This window comes from Juglans regia, chromosome 2, assembly GCF_001411555.2.
Source record: "Juglans regia cultivar Chandler chromosome 2, Walnut 2.0, whole genome shotgun sequence".
Taxonomy (NCBI): domain Eukaryota; kingdom Viridiplantae; phylum Streptophyta; class Magnoliopsida; order Fagales; family Juglandaceae; genus Juglans; species Juglans regia.
The window spans coordinates 34,441,194-34,467,734 of record NC_049902.1 but is presented as its reverse complement, the minus strand read 5'-3'; the positions used below and the strand labels follow the sequence as shown (position 1 = coordinate 34,467,734).

Genomic DNA, 26,541 nt, shown 5'->3' with positions numbered 1-26,541 from the left:
TGTTGAAGAATAAAAAACCATTTCTCTTCTCTTTTAATAAAGAAATAAAAGGTCAGTTTTCCGAAAGGGAAAAAAAAACTCAACTTCGTTTGGTGAAGTTAGCAAATGGCATTCTCCTCAAACCCTTTATCCCTCAGCGTCCCAGAGCCCGCCTTCGAGTCATGGCTCCGGGACTCCGGCTACCTCGAAATCCTCGACCACCGCACTTCCTCAATTCCCAACACATACTCTGATCCTTCCACCACTACCTTAACCAACTCAACCATCACCAGCGGCCTCATCTCCCTTCTCCTCACCCTCCTCTCTCTCTTCACCTTCAACCCCTTCTCCAAGCTCACCACCGAAGACTTCTCCGGCCAAACGCCGTCCTGGAGTTATGGGTTTGTGGGGTTCTGCGACTCCTACTCGTTCCCGTCCTCCCCGGCTCAGGCCAGGCTGCGGGTCCACGAGAATGTCAAGCGCTATGCCAGGAACTATGCAACTCTCTTTATCCTCTTCTTCGCCTGCACCCTGTATGGACACACGCTCTCTTTATTTCTCTGTAAATTTGATTTTTATATATTGTTGTTTACTTCTCGATTATCGCGTGGGTTTTGGGAATTGGAATTTCTTGGTTTATGGGAAAATGTAGGAGAGGCGACGGGTCTCAGCCTTTTGTTTTCTTACTCCGTGGTTTCTATAATGTTCCCTCTATCTGCAGATTATTAGAACTAAGGATTAGTGGAAGAGATTTTGTAATTTATATTTTAGGTTTCTTTGCTTTTCTTTGGGAAATTTTGTAATTGAGTGGGGATTTTTATTTCTTTGATTTTGAATATTGAAATATCTATGATTGGAAGTTCTGGACTTCTTGGAGGTGGTTTAAATTCCTAGTATTCTTTTCCCAGCAATTAATTGGAGCTTGTAATGAGTTTTTATTTTCTCGAGGGGAAAAAGCAATGGAGATATTCAGAATTATATGTTCTTGAATCTTTCCTTAGTCTCCTTAACACCTGGAGAGAAGGGTTGGGACTTGCTGTATTTAAGTAGGCTTTAATGGGCAAGTACAAGACCATGTAAGGAGGTTCTGCACAGCATGGCTTCTACTTCAATCTCGATGCACGATCCTTTAATACCTGAGGGTATATTGAATCGATTTAACCTAGGCTATTGGAGTTCACTCGTCCAATGGTAAGGGAAAGAGAGAACGATGAAGCTATATTTGCTTGTCTTTCCATTGGTGTACGTTTATTTGTAAGGGGGCTTAATGTCGTCGCCTGTATTGGTAGCTGATTCTTTGAAGTGGATAGAAAAATGGTTATTATTTCACCCTCAAAGAATTTTCTTATTTCTCAAAATTTTTTTTTTTTTTTTGATGTTCATTGTTTTAGGTATCAGATGCCGCTTGCTCTCATTGGATTGTTATCATGTTTGGCACTATGGGATGTTTTCAAGTTTTGTAGTAACAGATGGGGATTGGATCATCACCCAGTAATTCAACAGTGTTTGGTTCGCATTGCCCAATGTGGTACTTTATCAAATCTTTTGTCTCTGGAAAGTATTTATCCATATTTAAAATGAAAATTCCATCCGATCTTCATCTTTTCACTTTTTAATGATCAATTTGGAGAATAATTCCGATGATGTTCCAAGGTGGAGGAAATATTTTGCTTGGTGCATGTGGAGCTCCTTCCATGAGATAATAATGTTTATTGATGTAGAAATTTTGAGGTCTGTAGCTTGGAAGTTTATTGATGTAGTTTTTACTGCTGTCTTGACGAATTATTTGTTTATTGATGAAGAACTTTTTAGGTCTGTAACTTGGGTGATAAATTTTTTTTGATAAGTTTGGGTGATAAATAACTCTTCACAAGTAGGGTCAGTCTTGACTGAGTATTTGTTTCCTTTCAAGGCCAAGTGTGTTTTGTTTTGTTTTGTTTTTTTTCCTCGGGGTGGGGGTGTGGTTAAGAAGGCAAGGTAGTATGCACTCATTTCCCACATTGATGCACAGTGTAATTCCCAACATCCTAAATCCTTTGCTACAGCGCTCTATAAAACCAAACTTGCCTTTCTGAACCCAAAGGTCTTATCGTTTCAACCATTCTTGCCTTTCTGAACCCAAAAGTTAGTGCTTTCACACCTTGTAAGATTATGGTGGAGCATAGAACTCGATGTTGCATATATATCCTCCTAATATAAGGAAAAAAAAAATGTGAAATGCTCTGCATGATGTGACGTCTTCCTGTATGGCAGTGGATTATCTTTATAGTCCCCTATTTCTAATTAATCAGTATTAATATCAATACAAACATTATTGAAAAAATGTGAAAACTCATCCTATTTAAACTGCCATCATCTTATGCTGGTCCCATCTAAGCGGGGTCTTGGGAGGAGTGGCTGGAATATGGTCCCAGCCTTGGTCATTTTTAACATGAAATGGTAATTCTCAAGACTTGAATCATGCACTGGCATTCGATAATCTGCGAACTTTACGATTGCACCAGACAACTGTCTTAGATATATATAGGAGTAAAAAAAATTAAAAAAAATCTGGCTATGCCATTAACATTGGGTGGATGTCATCTTTGCAGTTGCTGCTGTTATTGTTATATGTTCTAATGTTCAGATGGCTCTGTTCTGTGCACTTGGTTTCAGTTATACAGGTGACTTTCGTATTCTTGTGTACCTTTGTTAGTACTTATTTAAAAAAAAAATTACTAATATTTTTATTATTGGAATCCTTTTCTAGGCATGATTTTACATGCTGCATTTCGGAAGCTGACTTCTGCAAAGCAGCCTCCTCGTGGAAGAAGTAAGTAGTAGGCTTGAGCAAAATAAGTAAACGATGAATTTACACTTTCACCTGCACAGACTACCACCTATTTTTTGTTTTGCACCCTAAACTACAAGTTGGTTTCACTTTGCACCTTCAATTCAAATATGGCCATTCAGATTTTACCATGTGGCTAATTTTTTGATCATCTTAAAAGTATGATTTTAAGCAAAGGTGTAAGCTGAAAAATATAGGTAGTTTAGGGTACAAATTGAAATTTTGTCGTTTATGGTGCAAGGTGCAAGGTGAAAAATATGTGGTGGTTTGTGGGTGAAAAGTGTAATTACCCTTGAGCAAAAATATGTTCAGCTCTAGTCTAAGGCCTTTTTACTGCAAGAGATCAACAATTTTGAATCCCAACTCTGATGGAGATGATGGTACTTATCAAGCTGATGGTACATACGCAAGGTCATATGATGCTTTTTGGATCATTTTTTTAAAGCTCACCTCCGTGAAATGCTAAATTATAATGAGGTCATTTGAGCAAAGAATTGGATGGCTTGCCCTACTCATCATGGCAAAGCAGAGACTTATTATTTTGCTTAAGCAGCTGTGAACGAGTTATATAGTGGATGTTACATATCTTATGGCTGTTGTATTCTGGGTGCCTGCCCTTATACAAGATCAAAAACTTCTATTTGAGCTTTAAATTTTGGTTGTTAGTACTTGTTTTAAAAAAAAAAAGCAGTTCGTAACCATATTTGAGAAAATGTTATTGTAAAAAGGCTAAATTGTGCTTTAGAACATCTTTCTGACCATATAATTAACATGATCTGAAAAAATGCAGTTTACAGAGTTGCTATATATCGACAGACCAATATTACAGTTTTAAATGTACGTACTATTTTTTGTCCTTGTTAATATTTTTCTTGTCCTTTGAATGAAGGGTTAGATACATATTTTTATCCCTGTATTAGTAGATGTGTTGCATTTAAAAAGTTTTAATCTCCCAAATTATCAAATTTAACATATTGCATTTTTGTTCCTCAAAAATCATATTGCACTCTCGAATTAGAAACTAACAAGGAGGCGTGCTGCGTGTTAGATCTGTAAAGAGACTTTTCTTATAAAGACATTTTAGAAAAATAAATTTACAAACTGACATATTATGTTAAGTCACGTTAACTTTTATAAAATTTCTTTGTAAACCAAACATTTTTCACTAACAATAACACATGATTCTGCTCAAATTTGACTGTGAAGGTGGCGAACTAGACAATCTTGATTTTCAGCTCTTGAGTTGAGATAGGGGATAATTGAAAGATGCAATGTGTTATTTAAGTAGTTTGAGGTGTAGTGAGTAAAACACCTAGTAGTTCAGAGATGAAAATTATATCTGGCACTTAAATGAACTAGTCCAAATTTTGAAACCCCTCTCTATGCATATGATTTTACACGCTCCGTTTTGGAAGCTGACCCCTTGTTAAACAACCTTCTCGTTGAAGAGACCCATCTGGAAACAACCAAATTGCTAAAGCTGTGGCTGGAGTAGAAATGTTCAAAACACACTTGCAAAAAGATAATTTATCAACATGCTGGGTAATTATTGACAAATACTCAATGGTCATAGTATTACAATTTCAATGTGCTGATAGCAAACCCCCTAATTATAGTGATGCCGATACTACACAACAAAAATGGAAAATTCGAAAAAAAAAAAATCATAATAAATAATTTCTTACAATGATGATATGTACATCAATCAGAATAAATGCATAAAAGAGGAAACACACTACAAAATAAATATTGCACTCACAGGACAAGCATCTTTCAATTAAGCTGGGCTGAGATCCCGTGAAACTTGGCCTTGCCATCTGCATAACAAATTTGGCCACATTATACACAAAGCACACTCAATGTTTGAAATTTGGTAAAATCTCGCCAAACTCACAGGTTCATGAGAGGGGATTGGGTGGAGTAAGGAGGAAGGAGGGCAGCACTCGAAACGATCCATTAATATTTAGATCGCATACATGTATTGAGTTGGACCTTAACTGCTGATTATAATCTTCTATTTTCAGGACATGGAGTCCAAAGATGGTTTACCAAGGTGTGCACACCCTAATCTAAATAATACAATCAGATGAACAATCACTTGACTAACCTTGATAGCAGAAATCTAGCAAGTGGGCTTAAATTGGCATTTGAATTAAGTTCCTTGTTCTGTTGCTTTTTCTTGTTATCGGTTTCCGAATTTGAATTTTGCACTTCAGGCGTCAAGAAGGAGGGCAGCACTCGAAACGATCCATTAAAATTTAGATCGCATACATGTATTGAGTTGGACCTTAACTGCTGATTATAATCTTCTATTTTCAGGACATGGAGTCCAAAGATGGTTTACCAAGGTGTGCACACCCTAATCTAAATAATACAATCAGATGAACAATCACTTGACTAACCTTGATAGCAGAAATCTAGCAAGTGGGCTTAAATTGGCATTTGAATTAAGTTCCTTGTTCTGTTGCTTTTTCTTGTTATCGGTTTCCGAATTTGAATTTTGCACTTCAGGCGTTGGTTTGACCTTGGTGAACAAACAAGCAGCGAGCTCCTGGAGGTCTTTCAATGAAGATTCCTTTGAACTGCAAACAACATTAATAATTTCATAAAAGAATTTTCAAATAGAACACCAGGAACAACTTGAGTGATAAGACACTGGGACCTAGACATGAGAATATGGGAAGGAAGCAGAAATTTTCAACCTTGCCAATTGCTGAAGCAACCTCCTCACAAGAACCTCACAAGATCCAGGCTTCATGCGTTCCACATTTATGAGTGATTTTGTAACAGAATGCACAACAGACCCTTCTGGATCTTCCGCGATGGCCTACAAATAGGAGGTTGAGCCGCTCACTAAAGATACTAAAACTTGAAGACATGGGTGATGAAGATTGCTTACCATAGTTTATTTTGCACACGTTAGTGTCATTAACAAATTCAATATCCCCGATTCTTTACAAGTATTTTCTAGACATAATGTCATTTCAACCCCATCTTCAGAATAATTAGCTCATTTTCACTGTCAAAAAACTATTATCCTCTGGCTGACCATCTGCACCAAATTTGAATTCTCTGAATGGAATAACTGTGGTTCACTCTTAACTACTTGCAATTAGCACAAGCAGCTTCATTTCGCCCCACATACAAAATTACAACTCTAGAAGGTGACTATTTAAAGCAAACACTTCTGGATGCTCACCTCTTTTAGTGAAGGAATAAGCAAAACTGATAATGGCGCAGATGATGATGCAATTTTTAGACTGACTTCATCATCACTCGAATGTTGTGATCTTGAATTTCCTTTTTGTGCATCCAAGTATTCACGAGAATGTCTGAGGGAAAAATGTTGTCCGTTAAAAATTTTGCAATAACCAAACCATTAATTTTCTTTTAACTAACACCTGTGTAAGCAATGGATGTACCTGGAAGAATCTGAGCTGCTCGTCATCTGGTCTTTTCTGCTTTCCTGCAGGTCATTGTCGATCTTTCCTGTTGTAGATCTTTCCCTGGCATTTCCTCTTCTCAACCCTCCTTGAAGTGCAGCCTTCGCCTAATGAGTCATATCAACAAAATAATTGAAAATACTTTCAGCTAAGTTCAGTGACACATTTATTAAAACAAAAGCTAGGCAAAATCCTAGATGGGAAGCCAATGATTATTTCAAGTTCTGATATTGACCATAACTGTCATAAAGGAAGTCAGGAACTCAACTGGGGAAAATATGATTCAATGGAAAATCAGGAAAATGTCAGAATGAAACCTTCATAAATATTATATGAGGCATAATGAAAAAAAATAAAGGAAAAAGGTTATGAAATACACTTCATCATTTCAAGAATATACTTAGACAAGTTTCTTTGGTTACTCAATAAAATGCAATAAAGCTGATGCATATAGATACAGATAAAAGTGTTACTCAAATAAAAATAGGGTGAAGGGTGTGCTGTTGGGTTCAACAAAAAGAAATAAAGCTGATGAATGAAGAAACAGATAGTGTAACTCAAATAAGAAAGGGTGAAGGGTGTTCTGTTGGGTTCAAGAGCCACCGGGTGAGTAATTACAGATCATAAAGCATCTAAACTACAGTTCAGGATGGTCAATGTTGAAAACCTAACTCTTAATTATTTATGTTCACTAGGCACGTTAGAAGCTAACATTAAAGAAACTGAAGACAGCATGACAAACTAAAACAACCTCTGCAAGGTTTATCGCACTGTCTTCAAGTGAGGCAGTATAAGTTTTCTCTTGAATTCCCAGCCTGGATTTTGGAGTCCGAGGAGAGTCAGAATCGTCATGTTGGCCTCGGATAACTACAGTTCCACTTGTAGATGAATCTTCAAAAGTTGCATATGAGCTGCTAAACTACACAGTATGGTAAATTCAAATCAAATGACTGGCTAGCATGGAAAGGGTAGATGGAAACTTAAAATTTCTTATTTATCACACCCAGACAGAAACCATACCGGCATACTTTGATCGCTAAATAGAGATGACTGAGATCCTCTTGGAGAGCGTATAACAACAGTTCCGGACCCACTTGCAGATAATTCATCCTGGAAATTGAGCACCAATAAAAACTTGAGAAGACCTTGAGAGGTTTATATACATCAATGTTCAAAACAACCAATTGACTTGAAAGTTGGTTAATCAGATTTTTAAGGAGAAAAAGTAAGTCTTTGCTTAACAAACATCAAAACCTAATTAAATTAAACATTAATTAGGACAGCTGTAATATTGAAGGAAGGGTGACTAGTATAGCTTGTGCTATGTATTAGTACAGAACAAAATAGGCGGAGCTCCATATGTGTGTGTGTGTAGAGAGAGACAGAGACAGAGACAGACAGAGAGACAATTACATCTCCATGGTAATTATCCTGATGCTCGTTGTTGTATAATACTCTGGCATCCCTCCCGAAGGAAGCCTCTAGTAATACATGATTCGCATTTCCAGATGCAGACAACCCTTGGTTACCACTATCATGAGTTCTTTTTTGGGCAGCCTGATTATATAAAGCTTCTGGTCTCCTTTCTCTAGCTGGAGGTGGTCTTACAACATTCCTAACAGTCCCTGTGCTCTGTGATCCACTAATGCTGAAGTCCCATCCAGCATTTTTCAGGGTTTTACCCTGACCACTGCAGATCAGAAAATGATTCGGAATTCAAACAAATACCAAACAAAGTACAATTAACCAACAGATTCAACTCACCTGGCTCGAGCAGTTTCTTCTCCTCTTGGATCTCTTGCTGCCTTCACTGTATCGGATGCCTCCCCTATGGCTTTAGTACCATTTCTAGAAACATCTGCATCTTCCTTTACTTGGTATCTTGGACGCTCTCTGTTAAGAATAGAGAAGGTATGAGACGTTAACAACAATCAGACTCTGCACTAACACACTATTTCTGCATTTTATTTTTTTGTTGTCAGTATTGAACACAGATGCATGCCACTACTAGGTTATATGGATGTTCACACACCTTATTCTCTCCAAAAGTCTCGGACTCTTCTTAGCATTTCTTATGAAACGGTGTTTGAGAAGTTCCTTAGCACTTGGCCTCTGCAATTGATTAAAAAGGATATAATACGAAATGTTGAGTGCTCAATAAAAGTTACAAAATGTTGTGACACAAGATATAATACAAAATGTTTCTAATTTCTAAACAATACTTGCACTAGATGTGAGAACCTTAGATCCAAAGAAACCTTAGCTACTTTATTCATGAAGTTGCATCTCAGGAAGACACTACAGTGAAGCAAATAATTCTAGCCAAAACATTGACTGAGCTAGTTCTACTTGTATATATATATAGACTAAGCTAGTCCTTGTGCTCAACTTCAAGGATAGCTGAGACTTGATTAGTCTTTGCAGTTTGTTACTTTGGTTGAGATAATTAAAGAATTCTGTTTTTGAGGGTTAATCCAACTCAAGTGGAGGTGGAGATATATACTTTTTTTGATAGGTAATCAAAGATATTGTATTCATAGAAATAGGCAAGGCCCAGGTACATGGGAAGTATACATGAAAAACGTCTAGCTAGAGGTTACAAAAGAAAGAAGAAGATCATGGACACTAAGTCCGTTACAAACTATAGCCCCCGCCCATAGGAACAATGACTTAAAAAAGAAAACTTTAAGCTCATCCAAAGTTCTCTCTTGATCATCAAAACATCTAGCATTTCTCTCACTCCAAATACACCAACACATGCATATTGGTACCAATCTCCAAATTGCCGCTACCTGAGAATCTCCATGAAGACCTCTCCAGCCTGTGAGGAAGTCCACTAATCTACAAGACATAACCCAAGACAATCCGACTCTTAAGAAAAAATCATCCCATATAGCCTTGGCCACCTCGCAGTGTAAAAGCAGATAATCAACTGACTCTCTATGCTTCTTACACACACAACACCAATCTAGGACAATAACCCAACGTTTCCTCAAATGATTTGTAGTGAGAATCTTGTCCAAAGATGTTGTCCAGACAAAGAAAGCTGCTTTTGAAAGAGCTATCGTCTTCCATATGCTCTTACATGAGAACATAGACATTCCGGAGTTCGTGAGCTTTTGGTAAAAAGAACTGACAGAGAAGATATCTTTCTTAGAATGATTCCAATGCATCTTGTCTCCAGAGCCCCCCGGGATACTTGCAGAATATAATGCCGCAAAGAACTCCAAAATAGACTCCAACTCCCAATTATGAGCTGCCCTAATGAATTCAACATTCCATTGAGGGGTGCCATTTGAAAAGACCAAAAGGTCGGCAATCGATGCCTCCTTTACTCTAGCAAGCACAAGGATGGCAGGGAAGGTATCTTGTAGACAGTGGTTACCACAACATATATCAAGCCAAAAACGGACACGCAAACCATCGCCTACAACAAAATGTTCATGGCCCCGGAAGGTCCTCCAAAGGCTCTTAATGTTTTTCCACAAGCTCACTCCATGAGTACCTCATACCTCATTCGAGCACCATCATTCTCAAACTTCCCCAAATTGAGAATCTATAACGGACTTCCATAGGGCCTCTATTTCATTTTGGTACCTCCACAACCACTTACCCAAAAGAGTTTGATTGAATTTCATCAAGTAGCGAATCTCCAATACCCCCCAAGAAAATGGGGTACAAATTGTTGACCAATTAACCAGGTGGAATTTGAACTCTTCCCCCAATCCACTCCATAAGAAATCCCTTTGTAGCTTCTCAATGCGATTAGCCACATTTATGGGAAGTGGGAACAAAGGCAAAAAATAGGTGGGTAAGTTAGAAATAGTACTTTCAATCAAAGTCAACTTACCACCTTTCGACAAGCATAACCTCTTCCAAGCAACCAATTTGCACTTTACCCTTTCGACTACATCGTTCCAAATCCTTTCAGATTTAAAAGAGGCACCCAACGGTAAGCCAAGATACTTCAAAGGAAGTGAAGATATCTTACATCCTAGGGTAGTAGCTAGAATCTCCACATCGGGGGCAGCCCCCACTGGCACTATTTCTGACTTTGCGAGGTTGATGCTCAAACCTGACACAACAGCAAAGCAAAGGAGAAGCGCCCTCAAGTCTTGGACTTGTCCAAGGTGTGCACCACAAAAAATGAGCGTGTCATCAGCAAATAACAAGTGAGAAATGTGGAGATTGTCATTCCCCACCGAGAAACCATGGAGTAACCCACCATCCACCAGGCCCTCAATCATCTTGTTGAGAGCTTCCATGACAAAAAGGAAAAGAATAGGAGAAAGTAGATCTCCCTATCTCAGGCCACGAGAGGTGTTGAAGAAACCCATTGGACAACCATTTACCAAAATAGAGAAACAAGCTGAAGAGATACAAAATTCTACCAATTTCTGCCATTTTCCCCCAAAACCACATCTTCCAAGTAAAGAAGGAACTTCCAGTTGACACGATCATATGTTTTCTCCATGTCTAACTTGCAAAGTAGCCCGGGTTCTCTAGACTTCAATCGACCATCCAAGACTTCATTTGCGATAAGTACCGAGTCAAGAATTTGTCTACCTTTGACAAACACATTTTGCAGCTTCGAGATTAGTTTTTCCACCACCGAGCTTAGTCTATTTGCTAACACTTTGGATAGAATCTTGTACATCGCATTAGCAAGACTAATGGGGCGATAGTCTCTCACATCCCTAGACCCCACCTTTTTAGGAATAAGGGCAAAAAAGGTGGCATTGAGACTCTTTTCAAATCTAGCATTAGAATGAAATTCATGAAAGACTTGCATAATATCTTCCTTGAACCCCTCCCAACAAACTTGAAAGAAACCTAAAGTAAAGCCATCTGGACTGGGAGCCTTATCACTTGCCATACCTCTGATAACATTGCCCACTTCCTCTTCTGTAAATGGCCTTTCTAACCACCCTGCACTCTATTGATCTAAAGTGGAAAAAGACAAACTATCTACTCTCGGTCTCCAATTATGCTCTTCAGATAAAAGTTGTTGATAGTATTGTTCAATGTGATTTTTGATAACCATCTGATTTGAAGAAGCTACCCCATCTATCATCAGTGTATCAATAGCATTGTTCCTCCTGTGAGAGTTAGCCATCCTATGAAAGAATTTCGTGCATTTGTCCCATTCCTTAAGCCAGAGTACCCTTGATTTCTGTATGTATGAAATTTCCTCCATCAAAGTAACCCTTTCAAGATTAGCTACTACCTGGCTCTTACGAATTTTCTCAGGTTTAGAGAGGATTCTAGCCTCCTCCTAGCCTTCCAGACCCTGTAATTCTTCAATAAGAGAGAGCTTCTGCTGAAACACAATGTCAAAAACTTGTTCATTCCACTGCTTCAGGTCCTGTTTCAACGCTTTCAACTTTTTTGCCATAATGAAGCTTGGAGAGCCTTGGAAACTATAGGAAGTCCACCATTGTCTGACCTTATCTACAAAACCATCAGTTTTAAGCCACATACGCTCAAATTTGAAATACCTTCTACCCCCTTGGATGCCTCCACAATCTAAAATGATAGGGAAGTGGTCGGAGCATAAACGGGGTAATCTTCTTTGAGCTACATTCGGGAAGTGTAACTCCCAATCAGAGGTTAGCAAAAATCTATTGATCTTCGACCAAGATGGAAAATCACGGTTGTTGGACCAGGTAAACGTGCCTCCTGATAGTGGAATATCCATGAGCTCCTATTCTGAAATGAAATCAGAAAAATCACTCATAGCAGGAGTGATGTGAGGAGCTCCCGACCTTTCGCTTGGAAAGCGAGATGTATTAATGTCCCCCCCAATGCAACTTGGTAGCTCCCACCAACTAATGACTCCCACCAATTCTTCCCACAAAAATCTTCTCTCTGAGTCAATATTTGAGCCATAAACACCAGCAAAAGCCCATTTGATGTCGTCTTCTAAATTAACAAAAGAGCATGCAACTGAGAAATCACCCACACACTCCCCCACCCTTTCCACCACCCTTGTGTCAAACATAATGAGAACTCCCCCAGAAGCTCCTCTCAATGGTAGATAAGACCACCCAACATGTTGTCCTCTCCATAAGCTGCAAACTACTTGTCTTGTAATAGTTTCCAACTTAGTCTCTTATAAGCATATAATATCCCCTTTCCATTGGTGAAGTAAATTTCTGACTTGGAGCCGCTTATTAAGATCATGCAGCCCCATCACATTTCATGATATTATTTTTGACTTCATGGGACAACCATTTTACCCCTCCCCTTACTACGCTCCCGAGTAGAGCTCTTCTCACCTCTATCCTCTTTCATTGCCCAATCTAGCCTTCTGAGTTCTCTTTCCCTTTTTTTAGCCGAGGCCAAGGATTGATCAGACTTGGATTGGGCATTCATAGCCTTTACAGCTGTAAGTAGGGCCATAAATTCAGCTTCAAAATCCCCGTAAGAAATTCCTACCATATGCTTAATGTCCATTGCTCTCTGAATAACCCAATCTAACACATTGGGATGAAAGGAAAAGATTGGAGTAGGTTCATCCTCCCCCTCCCTATTATTAGTAAACAAAACCAAAGAGCTAGCATCTTCTACCATCTCTAGTCCCGAAGAAACTGCCTGATCCGACACCTGGACTAGTTCTTTCGCCGCCAAAGGAACAAAAACCAACCCAGAGGGTGCCGGCAGCACAGTCTGTGCCACCACAAGGCCCGAGAACTCACCAACATCAACAATCATCTCCAACGCCGGTAATGATTTTGCCACCAGAGAGTCAGGAGAAAGACGAGAGCATACCAACAACGAAGTCTGTGCCACCACAAAGGGTGGCGGCCCATCCATAAGCTCCCCGAGTTCCAACGAACCTTGCGCAGGACCATTGGCTTCATCAGAAGTTTCTGTTGTTTGGGTTGTCATTCTTGTGGTTGTCGTTGCCGATGCAAGGGAAGGTGTAAGTTTCTGTTTCTGTGTAGATTCCGACGATGAAACTACACTACACAGATTAGACTCGTCAGCACTCATCCCTATCGACACCAACTCCGGCGCCCCAAGCCTCTTCGATGGACCCACCACTACTTCCGACGAAATCACCACCATCGACGTCAACCCCTGACCCACCGCCGACGGTGAAGGTAGGGATGACGAAGGGGTTTTTCTGAAAGAAGCCCTACGTCTCCAGGCAAATTTCGAGCCCTAGGCCTGAGAGACAGGCTTGTCCATCAAATTGGGCCGTTGGGCCACTGGAAGGCTGGCCTGCGGTGAGGCCCATCAGAAGCCACACATTTACCCTTAAGCCCAGGAACATAAACCGGCCCATTTAATGGGCCTTCTCCCTCTGTAAAGCCTCCTCAACGCTGCGTTTTATCATTCCCATATTAAGAAGTAAACCCCCCCACTTGCATCTCCATCTCTACCAAGGCATGCTGCAGAGTTAACAAACTTGGCGCTGACATACACCTGCCACTTCACAGTGCCGCGCCTTCGCCAGACTTGACCCCTCTGCAGGTTTTAGAGCTCGAGACAAGGCCTCTCTGTACGAAGAGAAAGCTTGATGTCCCTGCGATGAAGGAGGAGGCGTCCATGGGTGGCTCCCTCTGTTTTTCCTTCCCAAAACAGAAGAAGTTGCAGAAAAATCCTTCAGCAACTCTCCAAAGTTCCTCCAACCTGCCCCTTCCTTCCCTTCCGGAATCACTAGTAAGCCACGCCGTCTCTCTTGGCCGAACTCCGATAATGAGAAATAGCTCCCATAAGAGTTGCGTTGCCTCTGCAACAACACCACCTGAGAACCATTTCTACATGATCTGATGAACACAGAGGGTCCCTCATAAACTACCCCTTCCTCCACCATTACAGCCAACCATCCTAAAGAGTCTTGATCAATAAAAATGTGATTCACAGCGCAACAGATGCTCTCAGTGATTCTCCACCACCTTGCATTCATCTTCTTAAACTCGAAGTACTTTTGATCAATAACAACATTCCTACTCGACCCCATCACAAAACAACTACTCAAAAGGTACTGAGAAGGAAAAAAACTAAGCTAAAAAACAATGCTGGTTTCAACCAGCGAAAGCAGAACACTGACGAAGAAAAAACATGGCTCTCCAGGCATTATTGAGAAAGGGAAGATAACCATCTGAAACAATACGTTCCAAATGTATAAAATTGCTTACTTCTACTCAAGGAGGGTAGACCAATTGGCACAATCAGTTTACACAAGGATGACAGTCTTTGGAGATACATGCTAACATGGCACTCATGTCACTGAAGCTGAGCAGGATAGAAATACTGTCCTGAAAACTAGAAATACAAAAGAGAACGCTATAATGGGTTTTTGCCCACCAATACAAAGTGTGCAACATCAATTAAATCATCTGACATGCCAACACCACAATATAATATAAGATACTGAGATTGTTGAGTTATAAATATGTAAAGCTCTACAGAAGCTCCAAGCTAGTAACCTTAATTGAATGGATCTCTCATCTAAGAGGGGAGAATGAAGCTTAATCGAATGCCCTCCATATTTTCTTTATCATCAATAAAACTAGCATGTTCAAGTAAAATCCAAAATCAAATATATTAAACAAAATAATATCTACTTGCCAGAAGAAAAAAGAAATAATATATTACGTAGTGCTCGCAAGATGGTCCAGGCTATTGACCTTAATCATACCCATTCATTTGGATGGTATAAATACAGTTATAAGATTTGCATACAAAGCATATAGAGAAAGAAGAGACTGAGAAGTGTACTTGGTCTCTCTAGCACCTTTATTATACGGGGCCGCAAATACATAAAATGACCAAACTACCCCTGTAACAAATTCTTCTTGCTAACATGCTCTTTTAATCCTAATAAACTCTTCCACCACATATCATTTAAAATACATGCACTTTCGAAAACAGTGGGGGGTATTTGAAGGGTATAATTACTTGCCTCTGCAGGTACTTTCTTTAAACACAACGCAACAAATTCTTTCATCGGACGAGAAAAATGATCATCCAGCTGCATGAAAAACACAAGTCATGATTCCTTTAAATTGTGAAGTATGATGCTTCCATCAGGTAAAAAAGCATTTCAGTGTTCCATTTTTGTACCAAGAATAATCACTGAGGCATTAAGGAATGATAACAGACCTGTGGTGGATTTTCCCGAGGAATGATAAAAAGAACTCGCATTGGGTGAAGATCCGCAAGTGGAGGTTCCCCTTTGGCCATCTCAATTGCAGTTATTCCAAGAGACCAGATATCTGCCTGCATCAAGAAAAGGGTGAAAAGGGGGAAGCATGGAGTAGGGGTGGGAAGTGCATAAGCAGCAAAAAAAAAATATAACTCCCAAAAATAAAGATCCCAAACACTGTTTTGAGATATAATACCTTCTCATTGTACCCTTCTGAATTTTGAATGACTTCTGGCGCCATCCAGAAAGGTGTTCCCACAAATGTCTGACATTGTCAAACAAATTAATGCATCCCAGAAATGAATTATTGAATAGTTGACGTCATCACAACCAAACTCAAAAGACCATATATTTGAGAACTTGGAAGAAAGATAATTTTCAATAAATCAAGTTTCTGCCCCACCCACCCCTCCCTCCCACTCTCATTCATAAGACGTGAGATTTTAAAAATTAACACCCGTTGCTTCCATTGTCCGATATGGCAATGAAACCAGGAGATAAGTAGCTGTCATAAATAACTTGACAGCTACAAACAGTAGGCAATCAGGAAGAAAGCATTAATCAGATTCTTCCGCAATATGTCTCACATCATCACGAGAGGAAGAAAATCATGACCATTAGTAAATAAATTATGTGCCCCTCTGCCCTCACCTCCCCTCCCCACTCCCGCCAAAAAAAAACCCAGGCCATGCGAAACAAGCAAACAATTACAGTATGACAGACATGGAGTACCTTTCTTCTTGATATAGTCCTTGTTAATTGTGCAGAAACCCCAAAATCTGCAACCTGTGACAAGGTGACACTCTCAATGCAGAAGGCCAGAAGCAAATTTATGTAATTCAACCCATATCATCGATGTTTTCCAGTTAGTCAGCCTTTACACAGAATTAAGCCAATTGTAGGCCACATTGAGCAAAAAATTTATACCTTGACATCGCCATTCTCAGTCAACAATATGTTTGCCGCTGCAAAAATTATAATATTAGGTCATCACACAAAGATAAAAAAAAAAAAAAATACTGGGAGAAAGTTTAAGTGGAAAATTATTATGAAGCTGCAGGCAGAGGAAAAAATGTTTCAAACACAATATATCAAATTTATGAAATCTTTAAGAAAACAAATTGGGAAATTTCTCAGCATATCTGTTATGTAGACAGTCAGCGTGGGTGGCAAGAAAACCTTTAATATCTCGATGGATTTTTCCTTCATTGTGCAGATACTCAATTGCATGCAGCAAGTCACGTAATATACAAGCAATTGACATTTCATCTAGTGGAGGACCTGATTGGAGCTGCAGAAGCAAAAATTTCTGTTAGCTGTCAATATAGCATGTTTTCATATATATTTTTTAATATATAATGCATACATTATTAAGGAAAGAGCAGCATTGAGTATAAAAATAGTATACAAGAGGACAAATATGCAATGTATGAAATTATTTTTAAATATTTTTCCATCTACGTGTATTTAAGAACTTGCTTGCATTCATAAACACGAACACATAGAAGAAGAAAGAAAAAGAAGCAGCTCAATCAAACAACTTTGACAAGAGTTTCCCTTCTCATTGAAAAGTGTAAAGAAAGGTTAGGCAAATCATTCATAAAATGACAAACATACCTACGGATATTACAGTTTATTTTTCAGGGAAAGCATATAAGACAGAACAGAAATATAGGTACCTAAGAAAAAGAGCAATTAATGAACACTAGTTAATCAGTACTCATCTGATGAACATGTAAACAAGTATCAAACTTTCATGCAGTTTACACATGAAAAAAATGCATTTTTTCCTTTGCATCAACCTAACACCAAAAGATCTCTCATCTGTGACAAACATTTACAAGACAGTGAGATAAAGATCTTTCATCAATACTCAAATCCTAAAAAGAAAGCAACTTCAAACTTTCATGCGATGAACATGTAGATGGAAGTCAATAAAGTAACCTACTAGATCAGCAACCGAGCCACCAGCCATGTATTCCATTATGATCCAGAGTTTAGTCTGGTGGAGATAGGAACCATAGTACTCGGTAATATAGAGAGATCGACATTGTGACAAAACAGAAATTTCCTGTCATTAAAAAAGATAGATGAGGTACGTAATTGTATCTTTACAGCAGATATGAGCCAATGAGCTGTAGCTCAAATGACATTTCCTCCTCTCATAAGAATGGAGTGAATTGTGAACTTGTGGCAGAAGAAAATTGTGAAGTAATACCTTCTGAATGTCTTCAATTTCATCCTCCCTGCAGAAGAAAATTGAAAAGGTAGTTTTAAGCATTGCTCATTAAACAAGTCAAATAAGAATTAAGTGTGAAGCATGCTGTGAGCTAAAAAGTGCTCACTTGCAACCAAAAATCAGCAGCAAACAATGAAGCAGAGAAAAAAAATAGATGTCATAAAAAATGGGACAAGGCCCTTGACATGAGTAATAAGACCACAAAATACCATCCAATCAGCTAAATAGGTCAAATCAAAATCTTTCAAAAACATCTCCAGATATTCTTACACAAGAAAGGAAATGTGGAAGCCCAATAGTGAGTCTTTCCTTTTGATAACGTTACAGCAGATTCAGGTGAGGCAAGTAGAGGCTTAGAGCAACCTCCAAATTGATATAAACAAGCCATTTTTTTAAAGGTAAAAATGACTTTACTACTCTGAGAATGAAATAGGCGTTCCCCAAATCCCCAAGGAGTATACAAAAGAAAACACCTAAATACATTCTAGGAACCTGAAAAAGAAACAAGTGCTTAAAACAACATCATTGCTGTTTTGGGCAAGTGCTTAAAACACTTAAGAGTCTATGTAATGAAATTGTGCTTTTTTTATTCGCAAAATGACATGGGATTCAGATGATCCTGGACCTTTTTCCTGCACTTTGTGCTGTTCGAAAAGTTCATATCAGAACAAGAAACAGCCCCCAAAAGAGAAAACAAAAAAAAACAAAAACAAAAACACAAAAAACCTTAACTCCAGACGATGAAAGTAGAATCTAAAACCATAAGAACAAATGTGTGGGAAGCTATCTACTTACGACTCTTCCAAGTCAATTACTTTAATCGCTACTTCTTTGTTAAGATCCTTATCAAACCTGCAAATTAGGAAGGCATCAAGGTCATCAGAAAAATGTGGCAAATGTTCATTAGATTATGATGAACTGTATGACTATCTTATATAAGCATTAAATTTTACTAGGTAGATATCAACCTGTACATGAGGCAATTATGATCAGTCACCAACTATGATTTTAATCTACCATCGTATATTTATCAAATTCAAGGGAATGTGATAGCATCTGACAGGGCCACATAGCCAAACGTGTGTGCACCACTCAAATGAAAGTAGCATTGCCTAGTGCTTTCAAGTAAAAAGAAATGTGAATTTTCCAATTTGATAACAGTGTGATCGCATATTAGAAACATAATCACAACCAAGAAGTCAGCACACAAGGAGCTGACCCTCCACATAATCTGTTGGCAGTGCATGAATCATAAAGTTAAAAGGTCCATGGTTCAAGGACTAGTTGTTGGGTGGGGGAATCGGTACACACTGGGATCACAACTAGTAAGCTATTTACAGCTTATTAATCGTACAATTTTTGCCTAAAACCCAAAATAGTCCCCACTAAAGAACTAATATGAAAAGTGCATGCCTGCACGTGTCTACAACCCAAAACTATACAACCACACATCCTTATTACATCTTCTCTCATAAGATTCAGGAATTCCTCTCATATGTGAAGATAAATTTTTTTTTATAAGTAATAATTTTTATTCAAAGAAATAGGCAAAAGCCCAAGTACACAGGAAATATACAAAGGAAATATCTACAACTTCCAGCTACAAAAAGAAAACTAACACCAGAAAACTAAAAAAGATTCAGAAAATTATCCACCATTACATAAGCTTTAGTCCAAAAACCCAAAGTACTCGAGAAAAAATCCCTAAGATCCCAAAGAGTGTTCTTTATCTTCAAAGCATCTCCCATTTCTTTCGAGCCATATGCACCAGATAAGACAAGGAGGAATCATCTTCCAAACACTCGTCGCCTTCTTACAGCCCTTCAAACCCTTCCACCCTACCAATAAATCCACCACTTCTCTGGGCATTACCCAATGTAAACATGTCCAGCTCAAAGCCTCATTCCACAAGAATCTTGTCACTTCACAGTGAAGAAAAAGATGATTTATTGATTCTCCATCCCTTTTGCACATAACACACCAATCAGCAATAAACAATCCTCTCCTTCTAAGATTATCAGTTGTCAATAATTTGCCCAAAGAAGCCATCCAACAGAAAAAAGCAACCTTGGAAGGAACTTTCACTTTCCAAATACTTTTCCAAGGGAATACACAACTACTATGGCTTGACAAAATTCTGTAATAAGATGAAACTGAAAACTTAGCATTTCCAGCAGGAATCCACACCATGCTATCCTCTCTTTCTAGCACCAACTTTGAGCTGTAAAGTTTAACCAGCAATGCCTTAACTTCATCCACTTCCCAATCATTAACATCCCTTTTAAAAATAACATTCCATTCAACCTTATTATTACTGCTGCAGTAAGAATCACCAACAGCTGCATTTTGATCCCTTGCAATTCTGGAAAGGGCAGGAAATTCCAACTTGAGAGCAGTATCCCCACACCACAGATCATGCCAAAAGAGTATCCTCTTTCCATCTCCCACCTTCAATCTGTAATTATTGGAGAAGGAATCCCATCCTTTTCTAATAAATTTCCATAAACTCACCCTGTAAGCTCCACTAGATTCTTTAGAACGCCGACCTCCCCACAAACTTCCATATTTCACATCTATCACATTTTTCCAAAGAGATTTACTTTCCAATAGATATCTCCAAAGCCATTTCCCAAGTAAAGCTCTATTAAAAACCCTTACATCTTTAATCCCCACATACCATGATCCAATGGTTGACAAACCTTCTTCCAACTAACCAAATGAAACTTTTTTTCCTCACCTTTGCCACCCCATAAGAAGTTCCGAAATAAACTCCCAATTCTCTTTTCAACCCTTGCCGGAAGAGCAAAAAGAGAAAGGAAATAGGTGGGCAGGTTAGACAAAGTACTTTTTATAAGAGTAAATCTTCCCCCCTTAGACAAGTAGATCCTCTTCCAACCAGCTAACCTCCTTTCAATTTTTTCAATCACCCCATCCCATATGTCTACAGCTTTAAGAGAGGCCCCCAAAGGAAGCCCAAGATACCTCAAAGGCAATGAAGAGATTCTGCACCCCAGTAAGTTAGCCAAAACTGATAAATTCTGAACATCACCCACAGGAACAATTTCAGGCTTCAATAAATTAACTCTTAACCCCGAAGCAGCTTCAAAACACAGCAATAGTGCTCTTAAAGCACGTAAATTATCAGAATCAGGCTCACTAAAAATCAAGGTATCATCAGCAAATAATAAATGAGAAATCTTTAAACTATTCCTTGTCTCATTACCCACCACAATGTGAAGATAAATATTTCCCACTTCTTTCAATCCTTAATAAGCAAACCACATAGATGTTGATATGGGATCCATATTTAAGCAATCAAAGAATATTCTTCCTTAGTTTTTTTATACAATTGCATCTAGAGTTTTTCATCCTTCATCTTAAAATTCACTTTTCATTTGTTCAAGGTCTGATGTTAACCTTATTCAAATCCATTAGGACCTATTCCGTTATTGGCTTGTTCATGGACACGCTGTGCAATGTGATTAATACACAACACAACTGCATGGACAAGCTTTACCCAACTGAACTAACAGATTGAAATGGATATTGTGAGTCAATAATCCAACCAAAGTGCAATGCCAGAGTTTGTACATGCAGTTATGTAGATTAAGAAATTTGTATTACGAGTTCCTGAATGTATACGATAATTGAAACAAGGAAATTTAACTTTTTGAGTTAATTCACTAGGTTGGACCAAAATTTGAGAAAAATTTGGTTCTGTTGAGGCTCTTTGTATTTTAATTGGGAACATTCACAATAAGAAACAAGTTCCTTTTCAGAGTATATGGCAGCAGAATTTAATTGATCCTCTTGTATATGATCCACATACTTAGGCAATGCACCTCTACATATTTCCAATAAATTGCTTGTATTCATGAATTAGTTATATAATTATCACCGAATATAAATAATTGTATATTATTCAGAATTATCATGATTCCACTTAAAGTAAGTTAAAAGTTACAAATGAATTTTTTTACCAATAAAAGTATAGAGTTACAAAATAATTTTTATTTTTTTATCAAACTCATGTCCTAACCCTCCATCCTGTTCTCAATTGGGAGGGGGCAGCAAAAGACCACTATTCTGCAAAAGCAAAACCATGAGGATCTCACAACCTTAAATGGATTGCAAAACCAACCACAAAACAAAATGTTCACTTGCAAGTTATCCAGGAAAGCAAATGTATATAACAGTAAAGCGTAATTAAGAAGAAAGATGACACCAATCGGACTTACCCTTTATAAACATCACCGAATGATCCTCTCCCAATCAGCTCCAATGAAGTAAATCTTGTTCCTGCAGCCTCCACTAACCCCGTAGCATCGGTCATCTTCACAAGGAAAGCCTTAGTATCCTCACTCGCTACACAAATCCAAAACACCAAACCAAACAATGCTTAGACACAAACTCGAACCGAATACCTCCACGTTCCCACATTCTTCAAAACCCACTACAAATTCACTATCCCAAATTCACAAAACCCCGAGTGGGTAAATAAACCCGAATATTGTATTCAAATGCAAAATCTGAAAACACCATGTGCAAGCACCAAATCAATCATCCCCCAAGATCAAACACAAATCACGCGCTAAAATCCCATATCTTAAAAGAAACCTGGAAAAAATAATACAATGCAAAGAAGCTCTTGGACTCAAAGCAAAGCACTTGGGTCAGATATTATTTTCCAATCCTCGTTACGAAACGTGGGATAATGACACGCTGACTGCCCACCAGAATATAATTTTAGGGGACAAAACAGACGGAGAGAAATTCCATCAAATGAAAGCGAAACGATAACACACGCGTGCCTTCAGGCTTCGGATTCTTAAAATCTCGACGAAATTGGGTTTAAACTTCAAAGCTAACCTGGGTGTCGTTGCAGGGAGTGAGAGCAAAAGAGACTTTGGGAACTCCAAAGGGATCGAGAGGAACTGCTGTACCTTTATTTAACGGAGCTTTGTTTTCGTTCTCTACGTAATAATTGGAAACCAAAGTAGATTTGTTTTTAAAAAAACAAAATCAAATGTTGTAATTGAGGGCTGGGCCGGGCTGGGCCGGGCCGGGCCTTTATAAACAAGCCTGCAGTGCAAAAATAACTTTCGTGTATTTATTTGAGAAAATCTATTTTCAATCTTCTTCCTTTTATCGTTACACCAAACGATGTGAATATTTATTAGTTATATTAGCTAGCATAAAAATTATTGTCATAAAAAAATATTTATTTTTCATTAGATTTTAGGATTTTAGTTTTAGGCTTTTAAAAATTTTAGAATGTGAAAAATAATTCAGTGTGGTGTATTTTTATTAATTAGTAAAATCTAAATGGTTACTTGAGATTGAAAAGTTTAACATTAGGGGTAACAATATGTGACATAACCCGTAAACCTAACACGAATACAACAAGAAAATAGCGAGTTTTTATTTTGATGTTAACGGCTTCGGGTCAAAACGGGTTGACCCGTTAAGACATGATTTATTGTTAAGTTGTAATATTGGTATTTCTCGGTATGCTTATGTTTTTATTGTTGGGATTGTAATTTTAGACCTATGATCATATTTGTTATTGTATTGTTTGTAATATTGGTTTTATTATATGTTAAAATTTGAAAAATATTTATATATATTTTTTAAGATATTGTGGTTATTAATAAATATAAATTTTAAATTTTATATAAAATTATGTTAATCAGGTCAAATATATTATGGCATTTTAGTTCAGAAAACAAGCGGGTTTAAATGAATTGTGTCGTATTAATTTATTTTTAATTAATTATTAAACGGGTCAAAACGGGTGACACGACACGAGTCACAACCCGTTATCTAAAATAGGTTGGGTTAGGATTTAGAAGTTTGACACGTTTAACTTAACAGATTGGGTTCAAATTGACCTATATAATCGAATGTTCATGACTTGATACGATACGAACACGACCCGAAAACACAATTTGCAACCCTTATTTCACACCACATCTTGATAGAAGTTGCTCTCTTTGACTTATAAGCACATCCAAATGCAATGCCAACAAAGTGTTAAGATTGCATTTACGGTATATATGGAACAACAATAATGATTTATCATACGTGTATGGGAAAAGAAACTGTACAAATTAATCAAGTTATTGTACAAATTAATGAAGAGATAAATATGGAATAATAATAATGATTTACTATGCATGTATTGGAAAATAAACTTTACAAATTAATGAAGATATTGTACAAATTAAATCAAGCATAAAATCAATGACATGTTAAGTTTGAAAGTAACTTAAGCAATTGGGTAAAATCTTCATCCCTTTTAAGAACACCCGGTACCACTCTCTGGAAAGACGAGTCTCCTCTCCTCTAGTTACCTCCATCTTTATGACCCTCACCTACCCTACTTGTAAGTCGTTCACTACCTCTATGTCCTCATCATCTGCTTCCCAATTATGTCAAAAGAGAATCAAGGCATCGATCAACTCATTGAACAAACAAAAGCATTGACTTGAGAAGACATCATCCTGGTCCCAACAATGGACACCGCAGCAAAGATTTCAAACCACGCTCTTATAGGTAAGCTGCTCTCCTAAAAAATACTCAATAAGCACATCTTTCATTCTACCATTCGTGCGGTATGAAGCTTGGCTTCGAGCTTGAATATAAACACTTTTTTGTTCACTTTCTCTTCGAGCATGGAAAATAATAGGATTTTTCAACAAAGACCATGGAACTAAGGTATATTACTTGGTTCTCAGGGAATGGCCCCCTTGACTTAGCATTCAAGAAATTGATCTCTCATTTTCAACTTTTTGGATTCATATTTGTGGTCTTCCGCTGGAAATGATGACAGTGGAGAATGCAATACAAATAGGTAAAGTCTTGGGACACCTGATAGATATTGACTATTCTTATCTTCCTGATAACAGTGTAAAACCTTTCATGCGTATTAGAGTTGAGATCAACACTGAGAAGCCACTTTATGAAGGGTTTAACTTACCCAGAATCAGCAAGAAGCCAACAAAGATCAGTTTTAAATATGAAAGACTCTGAATTTTTGTTATGGGTATGGTCGTTTGGGACATCTCCATCAAGCTTGTCCTATTTATACTAGTTCTTCAGACGATCCGTGTTATGGTCTGGATGCGTGCGGAAACAATGGAGAATCGCCGAATGAACGCTGGCTTGGTAAGATGACTCTCCTAATAATCAACTGCAGTTCACTCTCTTTATTGATAAGCCACTATTCACTCCAGTATCATCCAAAGAGACAAATGATAGCTTGACCCTTACCAAGAAAAATTCCCCTGTTGAACATTTGGGAAAAGGTAAAGCTGTTATTATCAGCACTGAAAGCGGGGATAAAAAGGAGTTCTGTATAAAAAAGCTATTTTCCAGTAGTTCTACTGAGTTTTCGATTGACAAAGATGAAGACACTGTTCAACTTCCTGTTAAACATATTCATTGCCCAGACATAATGGACCCAGTCATGGACTTCTCATTACCACGTGGTGCCCTCCAAAGCCTTCAGCATCCAAGTTTGTCAGCACCATTTATTGATGGCAATTATTCGGTCTCCACCTTCCCCTCTCAACAGCCAGGTGATGTCAGTATTTCACTAAATCAATCATGCGTCCCAGCCGACATTAAAAGTCCTTGTCCCTTGAAGAACCCACCCTTTCTCCCGTCTGAAGCCAACCCAATTATTCCATCATCTTACCTTGAGCCTACAAGCCCAATCCTAACCAGGCCCGAATCCAATCCTTCCTTCCTCAATCAAGTCATGGCCCAACTCCAAGCCAACAAAAGCCTAATCATTTATGAGCTTTCTAAAACAAACCAGAACCTGTCTCTTTTGGTTAGCTCATTCGATCGAGAATGCATAGCTTTCAACACCTTCCAAGTCAATCATGACCATTCGTCTTCCCTCAATCAAATTTCTCCTTTTCAATCCGTCCACCAGAGTGCTAACTAAACCCTAGAACAGAGGACTATGAATTTAGCATTCACAGCTCCTATATCTTCCCCAGCTTCATCCAATGAGTCAACTAGAAAGAGGAAATCCATCAATCCAGTGAAGCCAATCCCTCAATACCCACACAAAAAAATTATCTTATCTTCCATTGTTACAATATTGAACCAGAGTTGCTCAACAAGGAACACGAAGGAACCCATTGTGCAGCTGAACCACAACTTTATGCAGATCATTTTCCAGAGTTCAAAGTCGCGCCTCACATCCCCTTAGAACATCCTTCAACCCGAAAATCAAAAAGGATCGTACACAACGAAAGAACAAAAGGAATAGCTCCACTCCTCATTATGCACCATATCAGATGCAAGCCTTAACAGTTTCGGGTAATACAATTCAGACTCAAACCTTAAATCTCTTCCCCATTAATCCAATGACTGGAGTGGCAGGGGCCTCACTGCCACCGAAAATCCCATGAGGCTACTTGCTTGGAATTGCAGAAGTATTGACCAACCTCGTGCAATTAGATCTCTAAGGACAAATATCAGGATCTATAATCCTGAAATTATTTTCCTTTCAGAAACTTCATTATCTCCTTGTGATAATGAATGTATTATTAATATGTTTGGGTTTTCATTTTTTGTTCACTCCCCACCTACCAGTAAATGGGGAGGCCTTTTGCTACTGTATCGTCCTGGTTTCGTCGATACAGAACTTGTGAATATTTATAGTAATATGATATTTGTGTTGGTCTACTCGGATCCTGCTCATATGCCATGGCTTTTGAATCTTGTTTACTATCCTGCACCATTTAGTCAGAAACAATGCTTTTGGGATCTTCTCAGCCGGACTACCGATTCTTTTTCTTGGCCTTCTTTTGCAATTGGGGATTTTAACTCTATCATTTCTCAATCTGAAAAATTCGGGGGTAAACTCTTTGCTCAA

General features: G+C 38.3%; 2 protein-coding genes and 1 long non-coding RNA gene across 3 annotated transcripts; 1 reads left to right on the top strand and 2 right to left on the bottom strand.

Moving 5' to 3' along the window:
* The first annotated feature begins 47 nt into the window (after positions 1-47).
* Positions 48-3,512, top strand: LOC109013262 (PRA1 family protein H). Its single transcript, XM_018995311.2, has 5 exons — positions 48-512; positions 1,371-1,507; positions 2,571-2,642; positions 2,729-2,791; positions 3,051-3,512. Exons 1-5 carry the CDS (start codon positions 106-108, stop codon positions 3,059-3,061), a joined length of 690 nt encoding a protein of 229 aa, XP_018850856.1. The 5' UTR covers positions 48-105; the 3' UTR covers positions 3,062-3,512.
* Positions 3,513-4,332: 820 nt separating this feature from the next.
* LOC118347634 lies at positions 4,333-5,025 on the bottom strand. Its single transcript, XR_004800858.1, has 2 exons — positions 4,917-5,025; positions 4,333-4,626 (listed from the first exon to the last, which is right to left on the bottom strand). It is a non-coding gene; the product is annotated as an uncharacterized LOC118347634 (long non-coding RNA).
* An 8-nt stretch (positions 5,026-5,033) lies between these two features.
* LOC109013244 (germinal center kinase 1-like) lies at positions 5,034-22,630 on the bottom strand. The gene is made up of 20 exons (XM_035687539.1): positions 22,518-22,630; positions 21,887-22,013; positions 18,444-18,500; positions 17,628-17,655; positions 17,358-17,480; positions 16,589-16,700; positions 16,337-16,374; positions 16,142-16,195; positions 15,606-15,674; positions 15,367-15,483; positions 15,167-15,235; positions 8,285-8,364; positions 8,017-8,145; positions 7,666-7,942; positions 7,273-7,362; positions 7,004-7,171; positions 6,232-6,359; positions 6,009-6,141; positions 5,512-5,636; positions 5,034-5,391 (listed from the first exon to the last, which is right to left on the bottom strand). The coding sequence occupies exons 2-20, from the start codon at positions 21,979-21,981 to the stop codon at positions 5,199-5,201; spliced, it is 2,085 nt and encodes a 694-aa protein (XP_035543432.1). The 5' UTR covers positions 21,982-22,013; positions 22,518-22,630; the 3' UTR covers positions 5,034-5,198.
* Between the last annotated feature and the right edge of the window lie 3,911 nt (positions 22,631-26,541).

What these genes read in the sequence shown, in the direction of transcription:
- LOC109013262 (XM_018995311.2), top strand. Translation starts at nt 106, where the DNA reads ATGGCATTCTCCTCAAACCCTTTATCCCTCAGCGTCCCAGAGCCCGCC. An exon ending in CTCTTCTTCGCCTGCACCCT is followed by an intron (nt 513 to 1,370) that starts GTATGGACACAC and finishes TCATTGTTTTAG; the next exon opens with GTATCAGATGCCGCTTGCTC. An exon ending in ACTTGGTTTCAGTTATACAG is followed by an intron (nt 2,643 to 2,728) that starts GTGACTTTCGTA and finishes ATCCTTTTCTAG; the next exon opens with GCATGATTTTACATGCTGCA.
- LOC109013244 (XM_035687539.1), bottom strand. Translation starts at nt 21,981, where the DNA reads ATGACCGATGCTACGGGGTTAGTGGAGGCTGCAGGAACAAGATTTACT. An exon ending in TTCGGTGATGTTTATAAAGG is followed by an intron (nt 18,501 to 21,886) that starts GTAAGTCCGATT and finishes CCTAATTTGCAG; the next exon opens with GTTTGATAAGGATCTTAACA. An exon ending in CAGAAGGGTACAATGAGAAG is followed by an intron (nt 15,484 to 15,605) that starts GTATTATATCTC and finishes TTCTTGATGCAG; the next exon opens with GCAGATATCTGGTCTCTTGG.